The sequence below is a fragment of the Coffea arabica genome, chromosome 11c (genome assembly GCF_036785885.1).
Source record: "Coffea arabica cultivar ET-39 chromosome 11c, Coffea Arabica ET-39 HiFi, whole genome shotgun sequence".
NCBI lineage: Eukaryota > Viridiplantae > Streptophyta > Magnoliopsida > Gentianales > Rubiaceae > Coffea > Coffea arabica.
In genome coordinates this window covers 5,402,703-5,416,339 of record NC_092330.1, presented here as the reverse complement: position 1 = coordinate 5,416,339, position 13,637 = coordinate 5,402,703, and the positions used below count along the sequence as shown (strand labels likewise).

Sequence of the window (13,637 nt, the reverse complement as noted above, 5' to 3'; positions counted from 1 at the left end):
AACTACAGCTTCTTGCTTTCGCCTGATGAGAGGAAAAAGAAATAGATGGGAAAGAAACAGGAATGAAGCGGAAAGATGGTGCGCTATAAGTCAAAAGAAGCCCTCAACAGTTAGCAACTGTTCTAAGGAAGTGTTATGTCTTGCGAGGCAAATCAGTAATTAAAAAGAAAAGGATGCAAACCCCCCCCCAATAGTCGGGCAATATTTAGGTTAGAGGCAAAATTTTAAGGGTATTCTTAGCAAAAAAATTCTGCACAATGGCCTCCCTTCCCAAACTCCAACACGTGGCTCAATACGGGAGTAGCAGTCTTGTTTTTCTATATATATATATATATATATATATATATATATATATATATATAATATAATATATATATATATAAATATATATGTAAGATAGAGGAAAGAAATCGACAGCTGTCAGCTACACCATAGGGGAAAAAAAATCAGCGTATCACATATTTTCTCTGGTAGAGTCACTTACGTTTGAACTCGATACTAGTGAGAAAGTAAAATTGCTGACCAAAAAAGAAAAGAAAGAGACTACCAGTAGACAACTAGCCATAAACTGGACCTATGGAACAATAAAATTCTAGAGAAGCAATGTGGTCTAATTTTGACCTTAAAAGGTTACTTGTAGAAATAAATAGTAGTAGTACGACTTTTTCTTTTCTAGATTTTAGTGGAGAAAAGTAATGAGTGTGTTTGGATTGCTAAATTATCTCAAATAATATTTCACTTACATCATAAATACATTTTTCAATTCACCTTTTTATATTCCCAACTATTTTTATCTCACATCTATCACATCACAAAAAGTGTTACAATAATTATTTTAAATAATATTTCAAATAATACTATATACAAATAGACCCAATGCAACATCCAAACCAAGTGTACACGGAAGGGTGCTAAATGGATACTAGCTATTAATTTTTTTTTTTGGTTAATTTCAGTTTGCACCTTTAGACTGTTACCGAATTGTAGTGTGCACCCCAAACTTTTAATTTTGCGCACTTTTAGACTAATACCGAATTGGACGGAAGGACTACAACAACACATTTTTATTAATTGGAGGACTACATTTACGCACTTGTTAGTTGGAGGACTAAAAGTGTGCAAAGTTAAAAGTTTGAGGGATTTTTTACCCTTATTTCAAATAATGCTATATACCAACAGACCCAATGCAACATCCAAATCAAGTGTACACGAAAGGGTGCCAAATGGATACTAGCTATTAATTTTTTTTTTTTTGGGTTAATTTCAGTTTGCACCTTTAGACTATTACCGAATTGTAGTGTGCATCCCAAACTTTTAATTGCAGCAATCTAGTGCCTTCAACTATTCATCTTTTGCAGATCACTACATGAAAGTCAATTTCCTGCAAATTCACCAAAATCATCCAACCCACAAATAATAAAAAGACATTTTGAACCCTTGACTTTTTTTGGTCCCCAAAATGCCCTTCTTTACCAGATAACTATTCCTGCCTCCATATCAAGATCTCATCTTCATCCTTTATCTTTTTTTTTTTACAACAACCAACAATAAGTTGTTAAAAATCATTAAAAGCAAAGAACAAACATCAATTCAATACGGGTAACTGCAAACTAATTTACTGATGAATCACTACATAGTACCTAATAGAACCAAATATTGCATTCTACAACAAATAACGTTTCTCAGAATATTTGACTTCGTATTTGCAGCAAACTGGTAAAGGAAAATAAAGGCAGGGCTAAATCTTCATTTTCAACAACACAAAGAGAAACCCAACTATCAATTGCCCAAGCTCTAGTGACCATACTTCTGGAACTCCCACTCACTGTTATCTAATGGGCAAACCTGGCATGTCTTGAGCCATCTGCTAATACAGTGGAAGTGAAAAGAATGATTGCAAACACCCCATGCAACTGTGTACTCCTCGCTAGTAGCACTGGCTTGATTAGCTTGACACTCGATACAGAGATCCATAATATGATTCCTGCAAATTGCACAGTTATCCACCACGATATCGCAAGCCCAAAGAGCGATGGCGTTCCACTTCTTGGTCTCAAATCGCTTGGCTTTCTTACCGGAAGTTGAGGTGGACGCTATGGAGGATCAAGGTCTATCTCAAACTTGCAACTGGAGCACATGAATAAAGAGACAAGTGTATCATTAATGCTTTCTTGCAATCTTCCAATAACACTAGAGCACTTGGTGATTAATTTCAAGTTAATGCCCAAAGAACCAGAAGTTAAGAATGCCAATAACCTATTAGAGATACAAAATTCACAATCTTTGTTTACAGGAATTCGGAGTAAAAGTTTAAAAATCAAAACTAGACCAAAAGTAGAAAGCTGTCAACTCTATCAACTTGATTTCAATGGTGCAAAGGCTGATACAAGTTCACTAAAATCCCTTTTTGCAGCCTTCATAAGAACAGTAACATCCATTTTTGGATCATCAATCAACCTGTCCATGTATTTTTTAGCTAGCCAAGTAGAAGTCACAGCATTCATTTTAAACTTTCTAGGATGCACATTGTGTTCAGTCATATTCTTAATTTGAAAAGTGCTGCTGTCTTGTAACTTAGATGCATGGATTCTCCAAGGGCATTCCTTTTCAACAAACACCACAGTAACCTTATTGCTATCATTTTTGTTGAACTTGAATTCATAACCATTTCTAATTGAGTTTTCTCTGAGTGCCACCCTAAATAGTTTACCATCGGTGAATTTCATACCTAACTTTAGAACAGGATTTGACATATCTTTCTTTGCATCAAAGACTGGAAATTTCCTTTTAAAACTTTCGTCATCAGAATTCAATGGAGCATCTACATTGTCCAAACTAGTCTCACAACTATCATAGTCATTAGTGTTGATGGCAATTTGCTGCTCTATGCTTGAAGGTGCAACACTAAACTCTTTTTTCTTTGAATTTGTTATGTTGGTGAACTCATCATCATAAACGTCTCCATCATTAAAATACAGCATATCTTCAGTTGAAGTACTCCTAGTGTCTTCACTAAGATATTTAGAACTGCCATTATCAATTAACCCTTCATTGATAAGGCCCATATCAGTTTCAACGTCATTCACAACCTTAATATCAGTCATAGGAACATCAAGATGCAACTTTTCTATGTAAATCAAAATTGTTTTCCTACCATTATACATGGCACACATGTCCATCACATCAATGTCCCCAGCTAAGGGCCTGAGTCCACCATCCAAGTCACTATCTGAGACTAAAAAGTACATGTTATATTCTCCAGATTTATAACCTATTCTTTCAGCTTCTTCTTGCACATCAAGAATACCACACCTATCAGGGTATACGTGGGTGAATGATGTAGTTCCCCCTACATATTTTGTTACTGCTCCCCTCACCAACATGCCTCCATGATGGATTTTGAGTACAAATTGAATATCAATCTTGTTTTCTACATGCAAAGACAAATATATATATATATATACACACACACACACATGCACACACACAAACTGAAAACAGTAGCTATAAAAATTATAATTAATATACTTGTTTATGGTTCCAAGTCCTTGATTACATAATCAAATCATAATATATTATGTTCACGAGACACATGCACAAAGGAAATATTATCTACAAGAACAATAACTTTTTTTTCCATTGGACCATTGGTAAACCTATAACCAATGCATGAAATCGAAAAGTCATATTCCCAACACGTATGTCTAGATTCACAACAAAATGAACAAATCCAAAGCAGTAGCTTCATGCAGACACCATGCATGAAATCAAAAAATTGTATTACCTATTTCAACTTCGAATAAGAAGGATTTGTCCTTTGATTTCAACACTACTCTTTCTCAGCCTTTGTCTTGCCAGCCGATCAAGCTATTCAAACACAGTAAGATCTAACACTTAAATAATAATGTCTTCTTTTGTTTTTTGCTACAAAAGTAGTATTTGAGCATCTAAGAGAGACAAATAAGCGACTAGGAAAGAAAAGCATAACTTCAAATGAAGCTGAGGCGGGATAAACTATATGGTTTCCTATAAATTTGGCTCCTATAGGGTAGTTTTGGAAGTTCAGGGTAAATTGGTCACATCACTTCTTTTTTGGTCTGATTTAACATGATTTCAAAATGTGCCAAAAATGGATAGTTGAAGGCACTAGATTGCTGCAATTAAAAGTTTGGGATGCACACTTCAATTCGATGATAGTTCGAGGGTGCAAACTACAATTAACCCATATTTTAAATGTCAAGTTTAATTTAAGAAGTGTCTAAATGCAGAAAAAAATAATTATGATATGGTATTTACATGGTAAGTTAGTTATTATTTAAATGTACATGTCAAAAAAAAAAACCACTCATTGTTAGAGGTAGTAAGATCAGCCCCTGTGTCTGCACCTTATGGGCTATGGCCTTTTCATTTCAAGGTACAATTATATACAGATTTGACTAGATCAAGGAATGATCTGACATTACTTTTGAATTTTTTTACTATAGATGAGTTTAAACCTCTTATCTATAGCTCAAAGAGGGACTTAAGTTCCTTTGCGATGCCGGCTTAGTGGTTAATAAATATCGATATCTGTCATTTTATGTTTTGTGTAACCTCGTCAGAATAAACGTGGATGTTCGATTAACCATCATAGCGTAGCACGTGCTATTTCTTTTCAGGCACGATGTTGCTCATGTTTGGGGGGCGCGCGACAGCCTAGCAATTGAGAAAACCATAATCTCCATAAGGAGGGAGTTTTCACAATTTAGAGAAGTGTACTCGCATGTCCAAGACACGATCACAGTTTCAGCAACTAAGTTTAATTATTGGGCAAATTACATTTTATCCCCCCATAATTTAGTATTTTTTGTACATAATCCCTCTATAATTTCCAAAACTATACATAATTTTCTCATAATTTGGATTAAAATGCCAAAATAACGAAAATGATCATTTGTAACGGAATCTTTAAAAATATCAAAATTGCCCTTGTTTAAAAATTAAAATGATTGAAGTGATCAAAATATATAAATATAATATACATGACATACTAACCTTGTATGATTTTATATTTTACCATATAATCCCCTTATGATTTAATATTTTATCATATAACCTCCTTATTATTTTCAAAATATACACATAATCCTCCTGTGATTAATAAATAATTTTCAACTTTACATAGGGGTATTTTTGACATTTTATATGACTCTATTGTGGATTGCAAATTTCGTTATTTTGATACTTTAATTCAAACTATAAGGGGATTATGTATAACTTTTGAAATCATATGAGGGTTATGTACAAAAATACTAAACCACGGGGAGTAAAGTGTAATTTACCATTAAGTATTTGAATTTTATGCTTGGTTTCAACAACTAAATCCAACTATTTGAATTTTGTCATCGTTGGATCAAAATGGATATTCTAAATAAGAATTTGAGCGTTCGGACACAACTTATACATTTGTTTGGGATTTTGTCATCGTTAGACCAAAATGGATATTCTATGATTCGATTTGGCATCCAACCGACGAGCATAGGCACTTGGCAGTATACCACCGTCCAAAAAAAGAGTCAAGTTTTTGGTAATTTTTAGATTTAACATTTGGTGTTTTGTTACGACATTGAAGCGATATCAAGAAAACAGTAGACTTTCTAGATGAGATTGAAAAAACAGAAAGAAAAGAAAAGAGCCTTCGATAACCCTCGAACTAGCTCAAGAAAGCGTGGATAAACCAACAATAATATGTCGTTAAAGTTTATCAATAAGACGCTAGGCTACGTCTATTCGTAGATAAAAGTATCTAAATTCAAAAAGGAAACAAATCAACAAGTAAAACATTTGGTCAAAATTTGCATCCAGGCAGCCATAGGACCCAGTGCTGGATCCAAGGCTAATCTGCGTCAGATTGAAACAAATCATTAAGGCTCTCTTTTGCCGCAGGTTTAGCCATGGAGATGTGAACACCCAACCAACTTGCATTACGCGTGAGCTCTTGAGTTAGCCAACGCTCGAGCTACTTTTCTTTGGCCTATTCATGTGTTCCCTTATTGACACGATGACAATTTGAAAATAGGTATAAATATATATATATATATATATATATATATATATATATATATATATATATAAATATTAAAGAAATAAAATAAAATAAGAACCCTATGATGTGTTCTTGGACTGAGGCTCGTAGTTTAATTCCAAAGCCGAACAGGTTCATCCTTAATTTACATTAGATCCCTCTCCAGCGGAAAAATAAAAATTTCCTGTAACTAAGAGCTTGATTCTTTAAAGTAGATCATGATTAATTTCACATAACTAAGACTATCTCAATTAGCGAAAACCTTCTTGAATTGATATGGAGATTTGATGTAGGGAAAAATTTAAGAGATGCATTGAACCTGCATGTGTGCTCGGCCTCTAATAATGATCTACACGCAACTCCTTTAACCCGAACCTTCAAATGCGAAACTGCTTATATCAAAAAAGTGGAAATTCTCAATTGTAAGATCAAGTCTCAAATAGACATTTATCATTCTTTAAGGTCCAAAATAAATAAAAAAAAGTTCCTTCCTCCAATAAGAGCTTGACACTTGCCAATACATGGACAACTTAAGTCTCAAATAGACATTTATCATTCTTTAAGGTCCAAAATAAATAAAACAAAGTTCCTTCCTCCAATAAGAGCTTGACACTTGCCAATACATGGACAACTTAAGTTGTTCTTTTATATAATAACTAGTTTTATACCCGTTCGTTGAACGGGAATCGTCAAAAAATAATAAATTTTAGTTAATTTATAAAATTGTCGATATAAAATACATATTTAATGTATAATCTATTATAACTTGTCTTAAGTATATTACTATGTGCGCGTTGTAATGTAAAGTATTCTTATAATATAAATTTGAACATCTAATTCAGTGAATAATATTTCAAAAATAGAAAAAATAACATTCAACAATACCATAACATTCAAAAACTTGAAAATAAATAAAAAGTGCAGTAAATAGTATCAAATAATATTCTACTATTCAGAAACTTGTTTTTATTTTTTTTCTGTTTGAACATTCTCCTCGATTTGCCCGTGCAAATCAGCATTTATTGATTTTCTATTATCACTGCATGATAGCAAAGTAGGATAACTAAGTATAAAAAAATAAATGATTTATCGCATTCAAGTTTGTGTATAACAATACGTAAAGATTATAATTAAACAAACGGCCAGAGTCTTTTAATTAATTAATGAATTTGCAGATATATCTAATAGAGATATTTATGTCTCTTGTATTTATATCGCATAACTTTTCAGTACCTTTTGTTTTTGGTTGTTTTTCCTGAAGGCATATTAACAAACATCGTAGTATATGATCACAAAAATCAATTAACAAACATGTTAGAAAAATCCTACAAAAATAACAATGAAAGTACTTGTTTAAATCCTATGTCTTCATACAAAACAAATAGAAAATAAAACAAAAAAAACAAAATTCAAAATATGTTATTAAGCTCTTACAATTGAAGATCAACATGCCTTTTTAAATATATATATATATATATATATATATTGAAAGAAGATGTACCTGATAATTAAGAGGAGTGAAAATCCAAAATCGATACTTTAATATGCCAACCGCTTGCACTGGAAATACCTAACTATGAATTTGATGTTTGAAATCAATATATTAGAGGCTATATGCAGTGTAGACATAGGAAATAAGAATTGATAAGAATACAAAGAGATATTGATAAGAGCATTAAAAATATGTTTATCTTAATTTAAGTTGCTTAAAGTACGTAACTTTAGGTGGAAATAAGAATCCTATAATATTAAGAATTCTTATAGGAAATAAAACCATAATCGTCCAAATAACTTTGGGTATGAAATATGACCTTATGTGACCCGTATTATGCACGTATATGAACCTGTACGTATAAATTTACAAATGCATTATCAGGATAGATTTTACCGATCTTAAAAGACCACCTCCACTATATCGAGTCCTTTAAATGTATGGACTCCTATGATATGGGTCCACGCACGAAATACTCCCCACCGTCTGGGCAGAGATGTATTGTGACTAAGGAATTATTAGCAGAAATATATTAAAAAAAAAAAAGACGGCGGAGGACACTATGGACGGAGGCCTTTCTCTTGGATTGGAGGACACTACGGACGGAGAGTCGGGTAGGGGTTTTCGGGGTGCAAAACTTCAACAAATATCTAATGTTTTATCTCATCTTTCTTTAGCTATGATAATGGGATTTTATTTTTTTGGTTGATGACACTCTATTTTCTTTATGGACTTTTTCAGAATTTTTCAATCAGATGAAGTGCCATTTCGCTTTGTACATCAATTATGCATGGGGACTGTGAGTCTTGTAAAAACTTTCTCGGGCTAACTTTCTTTAATTTCCATGTCTAGATTGTTTATATGTTGTTTTATATATGGGTAGATTATCTTAAAATAAAAAGGATCTATGATGAAACTGTTAAAAAAAAAATAGGACATTATAAAAAATATATTATCATTTATTCCTATATATCTAATAGAAGAGATTTATGTCTCATTTATTTATATCGTATTACCTTCCAGTTCCTTTTTTGGATAGAAAATAAGAATCATATAATATTAAAATTTTTTATAGGAAATAAGAATTGATATATATCCAAACAAAAAAGGAGCAAGCCACGTAGGAAACTACTTGCCGTCTCGTTAAACCACGTAAGAAAGAGAAAATATGAAGGGATAAGTATGAGAATACGACTTTATTATATATATATATATATATATATATATATATATATGATATAATAATAGGTAGGTAGAGGAAAGAAATCGACAGCTGTCAGCTATACCAGAGGGGAAAAAATTCAGCGTAGCACATATTTTCTCTGGTAGAGTCACTTACGTTTGAACTCGATACTAATGAGAAAAGTAAAACTGCTGACCAAGAAAGAAAAGAAAGAGAGTGCCCGTAGACAACTAGCCATGAACTGGACCTGTGGAACAATAAAATTCTAGCGAAGCAATATGGTCTACTTTTGACCTTAAAAGGTTACTTGTAGAAATAAATAGTACTAGTATGACTTTTTCTTTTCTAGATTTTAGTGGAGAAAAGTAATGTAACATCCAAACAAAGTGTACACGAAAGGGTGCTAAATGGATACTAGCTATTAAATTTTTTTTTAAATGTCAAGTTTAACTTAAGAAGTGTCTAAATGCAGAAAAAAATAATTATGATATGGTATTTACATGGTAAGTTAGTTATTATTTAAATGTACATGTCAACAAAAAAAAAAAAACCACTCATCATTAGAGGTAGTAAGATCAGCCTCTTGTGTCTACCTTATGGGCTATGTCCTTTTCATTTCGAGGTACAATTATATATATATCTGACTAGATCAAGGAGTGTTCTGACACTATTTTTGAATTTTTTTTTATTGTAGATGAGATTTGAACCTCCAATTCATCGTTCAAAGAGGGACTTGAATCCCTTGTCCGTGGCTGCTCACTGGTTAATAAATATCGATATCTGTCATTTTATGTTTTGTGTGACCTCGTCAGAATAAGAAATCCCTTATTAAAATGGCAAGTGCAGCTGAACAAAAGAAAAATAAATGGGCCGACGAAATAAAATGGCCAACATGAGGGACATGGGGGGATTCTTCAGGGTCGTGAGGGACTGCGGCATGGAGCACATGGTGCTCCTGGGCATGTACTTCGCACTTCGCATGGGGAGCCATCGCTTCATCTGCGAACTGGACCTGCTGTTCAGGGCGGTCGAGAATCTCAGGGGAACCCTGTCGGATTCGGACAAGGCCGCGGATGAAGGCAGCTCCACCGGGAGCAGCTGAGGAGGATGGACTGAAGCCCGGATCCGGTGAAACCCCCTCCATTGGGGGACGAAGTGGGGCCCACATGCACAGGAAGATACGTATAAATGTAACGTAGAATACCGTATAGCATGCTAGTATGCGTACGTATGTAATGCATAGGGATTCAATGCAGCAGTGACACGTGTAACAGATGCGCATGAATGAAATGAAATGCTCCGCTTCAATTGATTTCATCCTTAAACAATATGCGTACAAACTAGACATGCCCTGATCCTAATATTAATGGTTACATATTGAGATATTACATTTTGTGCCATACATTGAGAAATTATTTATTGGGTCTGGTGCGAGGCCCAATGCCAGTGTTAACGGCCCACTGGATGAAGAAGTTGAGAACATTTTCGATTACATTGACGTGGGCCTGGTGTGAGGCCCACTAGAAATTAATTGGCCCAGTTAGCATCTGAACGACCCATCTGATCAAGAAATGCTGAGTGTGCAGTCCAACGGGAACTCAATTGTTGTTGTCCAATTCTTCGACTTCTTGGACAATTGGTGCCTGCTCTTGGTTTGTGAGTGCAAAGAGAGGTTGTTGTAGGAAGTAGAATGCGGCATTCTCCTTCGTCCAGTTAAGAAGATCCTGACGGTCTGGTGCACTTAAGTAGACGTCATATGAAGAATTGAGACCAGGATTGCATAACACAATTGTTGGAATTCCCCCTTTGATTTTCCTGGGTTTGGCATATTTGCAATTGGACGACCAATCTCGTTGTGCACCCAGGAATTCTTTCCAGTGTTTGAGGAATTGAGGATTTACGTCATCTATGACGTTGTACCATGTATCATCAGAGTGATGGGCCAGATCAATATGGCCTGCGTAGTAATTGTGGGCCTGAGAATTGAGACTTCTTGCCCAGCATGTTTTACCAGTCCGACTTGGGCCTTCTATTATTATGGACATGGGCCTGTGTGGTCTGTTACCAGGCCCAGTAACATTCGCATCGGCCCAATGGGTCAAGAAAGAAGGAACGCGTTCAAACTGTTGGAAATGAGCCACGTATGGTTCTGGTGGCTTCTGGAATATTCTATCCAGATTGCTGGACAACTTGTCGTAATGGATAATGAACGATCGAGGATCGCCCCTCTTGATGATATTGAGGGTCATTCCCTTATCTTGCCCGGCAAGCGCAGCGGCATATACCTCATCTGCTTTGTCAGATGAGAATCTGCTCCGGCCATCTGGCCGGAACTCTCCCCATTCGACGAAATCACCGTATTTGGATATGTAATCCCTAACTGCTGATGAATTCCTGGCACCTTGAACATTCGGATGGAACATCGAATTTGAGGAGGGAGATATGATATCGAAGAACCTAGCAGATTCAGTGCGAAATTTACCTTCAAATTGGATGAGGCAATGTAGATGAGGAGAACCATCCTCATGTGTTTCTTGAGCAACCCGTATGTAAATGGGGGAAGTAGGAAACTGCATGTTCCTAATTGCATCTAATGCTTGTTGTTTGGGAAGAACACATCTGGGATAGGTCAGGAATATGTTCTTTGCGTTTATGAAGAAGGAAGAAGGTGCTCTCGGCATCTTGAATCTCACCCCAACCTGATGACGTCACCCAACCCAATGCAAAGTATCCCTAGTATTGGGTAGAATGGGTTGGCTTATATAGGGGTCTTCCGAGCGTCTTATAATATTACAAAGACGCTCGAGGCGGACACGTGGACGGCGGATGGAGGGGCCACGTCACCCCCCAAGAGTAAACTGGACGGTTGAGATCAGCTCAACCCAATGGCATTGTGGTAATATTATAAGACGCTCGGACCGTCCGATTAAAGGGTCCCACTCAACCCAGTCTACCCAATACAACAGATACTTTGTAATGGGTTGAGTGATGTCATTCTATTGGGTTGGCTGACGTCATCTGGGTAGAGGTCCTCAACAGTTCCAACACACATCCTTCTATATAAACGACATCGTTTAACCAACACAACACAAACACTTCCTTCCTCATCATCTATCCTCCATCAACTTCAGGAACACGTGAACATTTCAATGGAGATACCAACAGATCAATCCATTGTTGGATACTACAAATCAGATGTCATGGAAGCACGAGCATCATCAGATGCTCAGACCATAAGGATCTCCTTCCCTGCGTTCTCCTCGACAATTATCCAAAGGGTGCGTAGGCTCTCCATGCTAATCGACCACTGCGAAATCAGGTATACTCCCCAGATTCCGATCAACAGCACCGGCAAGGTGCGGGTGCTCATCTTCGACACGAGAGTCGAAGGGGAGGATCAGTTGCAGGCCGAATACGTATTTCCGGTCACATGCCCGATCATACTCCATTACTACGGCACTTCGTATTCGTCACTGAACGATGACAAGTGTCCGTGGGTGGCCAAGTACAAGCTCGAAGATTCCAACATCAAGAGTGGAGTCAATTTCTGCAAGATAAAGGCGTACATGAAGCTCGCAACCGCAAAAGTACCAGACAAGGTTCAGTTCCGATCACCGAGAGTGCACATACTCTCCGATCTCTTCACCGAAGAAGACGTGGACATGTGGCATTGCAACTATGCACTGAAGCAGCCTGCACTTTGTCGTTCCACGTCTGCAATAGTCAGACCCAGCACCAATCATCTCTTAATTGGGCCTGGAACGTCCTTGGGCCAGATCCGTAATTCAATCTCCGAAATTGGAATGGGCCGTCATGATGATGGATCAGATCCAGGATCTGACCCAGGCCCATCTGCATCCCAAGTGGGCTACAATATCTCTGTGGAGCAGTTGGGCCAAGTCGTGGCCCAATCAATTTCAACAGTTATGTCCACAAACAAGGCCCAGCCTCACGGTACTTTCAAGTTCGGAGTGAAGCCCCCCATCTAATTAGTCAATTGGGCCGAACCAAACGTCGGCCCATTTATTTTTCTTTTGTTCAGCTGCGCTTGCCATTTTAATAAGGGATTTCTTACTGTCTCAAATAAAATGCAAAATTTTATTAATGCTCGTACATCATACGACTGTGATGTTCGATTAACCATCGTAGCATAGCACGTGCTATTTCTTTTCAGGCACGATGTTGCTCGTGTTTTGGGGGCGCGATGACTGCCTTGCAAGTGAGAAAACCGTAATCTCTAAGGAGGGAGTTTTCATGCATTTCGTTAACGCAATTTAGAGAAGTGTACTCACATGTCCAAGACACGATCACAGTCTCAACAACTAAGTTTAATGATTGGGCAAATTACATTTTACCCCTAAATTATATTTTTTTGTATATAAATCTCCTATAATTTCAAAAGTTATACATAACCTTCTCATGATTTGGATTAAAATATCAAAATAACGAAAATGATTATTCGTAATGGAATCTTTAAAAATATAGGAATTGCCCTTGTTTAAAAATTAAAATGACTGAAATGATCAAAAAATATAAACATAATATACATGACGCACTAGCCCCGTATGATTTTATATTTTACTATATAACCCCCTTATGATTTAATACTTTACCATATAATCTCTTATTATTTTCAAAATATACACATAACCTCCCTGTGGTTAATAAATAATTTTCAACTTTACATAGGGGTATTTTTTATATTTTAGGTGACTCGGTTATGGATTACAAATTCCGTTACTTTAGCACTTTAATCCAAACTATGAGGGGTTATGTATAACTTTTAAAACCATAGGGGGTTATGTACAAAAATACTAAATCACAGGGGATAAAGTGTAATTTGCCCTTAATTATTTGAATTTTATGCTTGGTTTCAGCAACTAAATCCAACTATTTGA

The 13,637-nt window shown here is 36.0% G+C and overlaps 1 protein-coding gene across 1 annotated transcript; it reads right to left on the bottom strand.

Moving 5' to 3' along the window:
- Positions 1-10,337: 10,337 nt before the first annotated feature.
- Positions 10,338-11,420, bottom strand: LOC113715859 (uncharacterized). Its single transcript, XM_027240159.2, has one exon. The coding sequence runs from the start codon at positions 11,418-11,420 to the stop codon at positions 10,338-10,340; it is 1,083 nt and encodes a 360-aa protein (XP_027095960.2).
- Between the last annotated feature and the right edge of the window lie 2,217 nt (positions 11,421-13,637).

Coding starts and splice junctions, on each gene's coding strand:
- LOC113715859 (XM_027240159.2), bottom strand. CDS start 11,420: ATGCCGAGAGCACCTTCTTCCTTCTTCATAAACGCAAAGAACATATTC.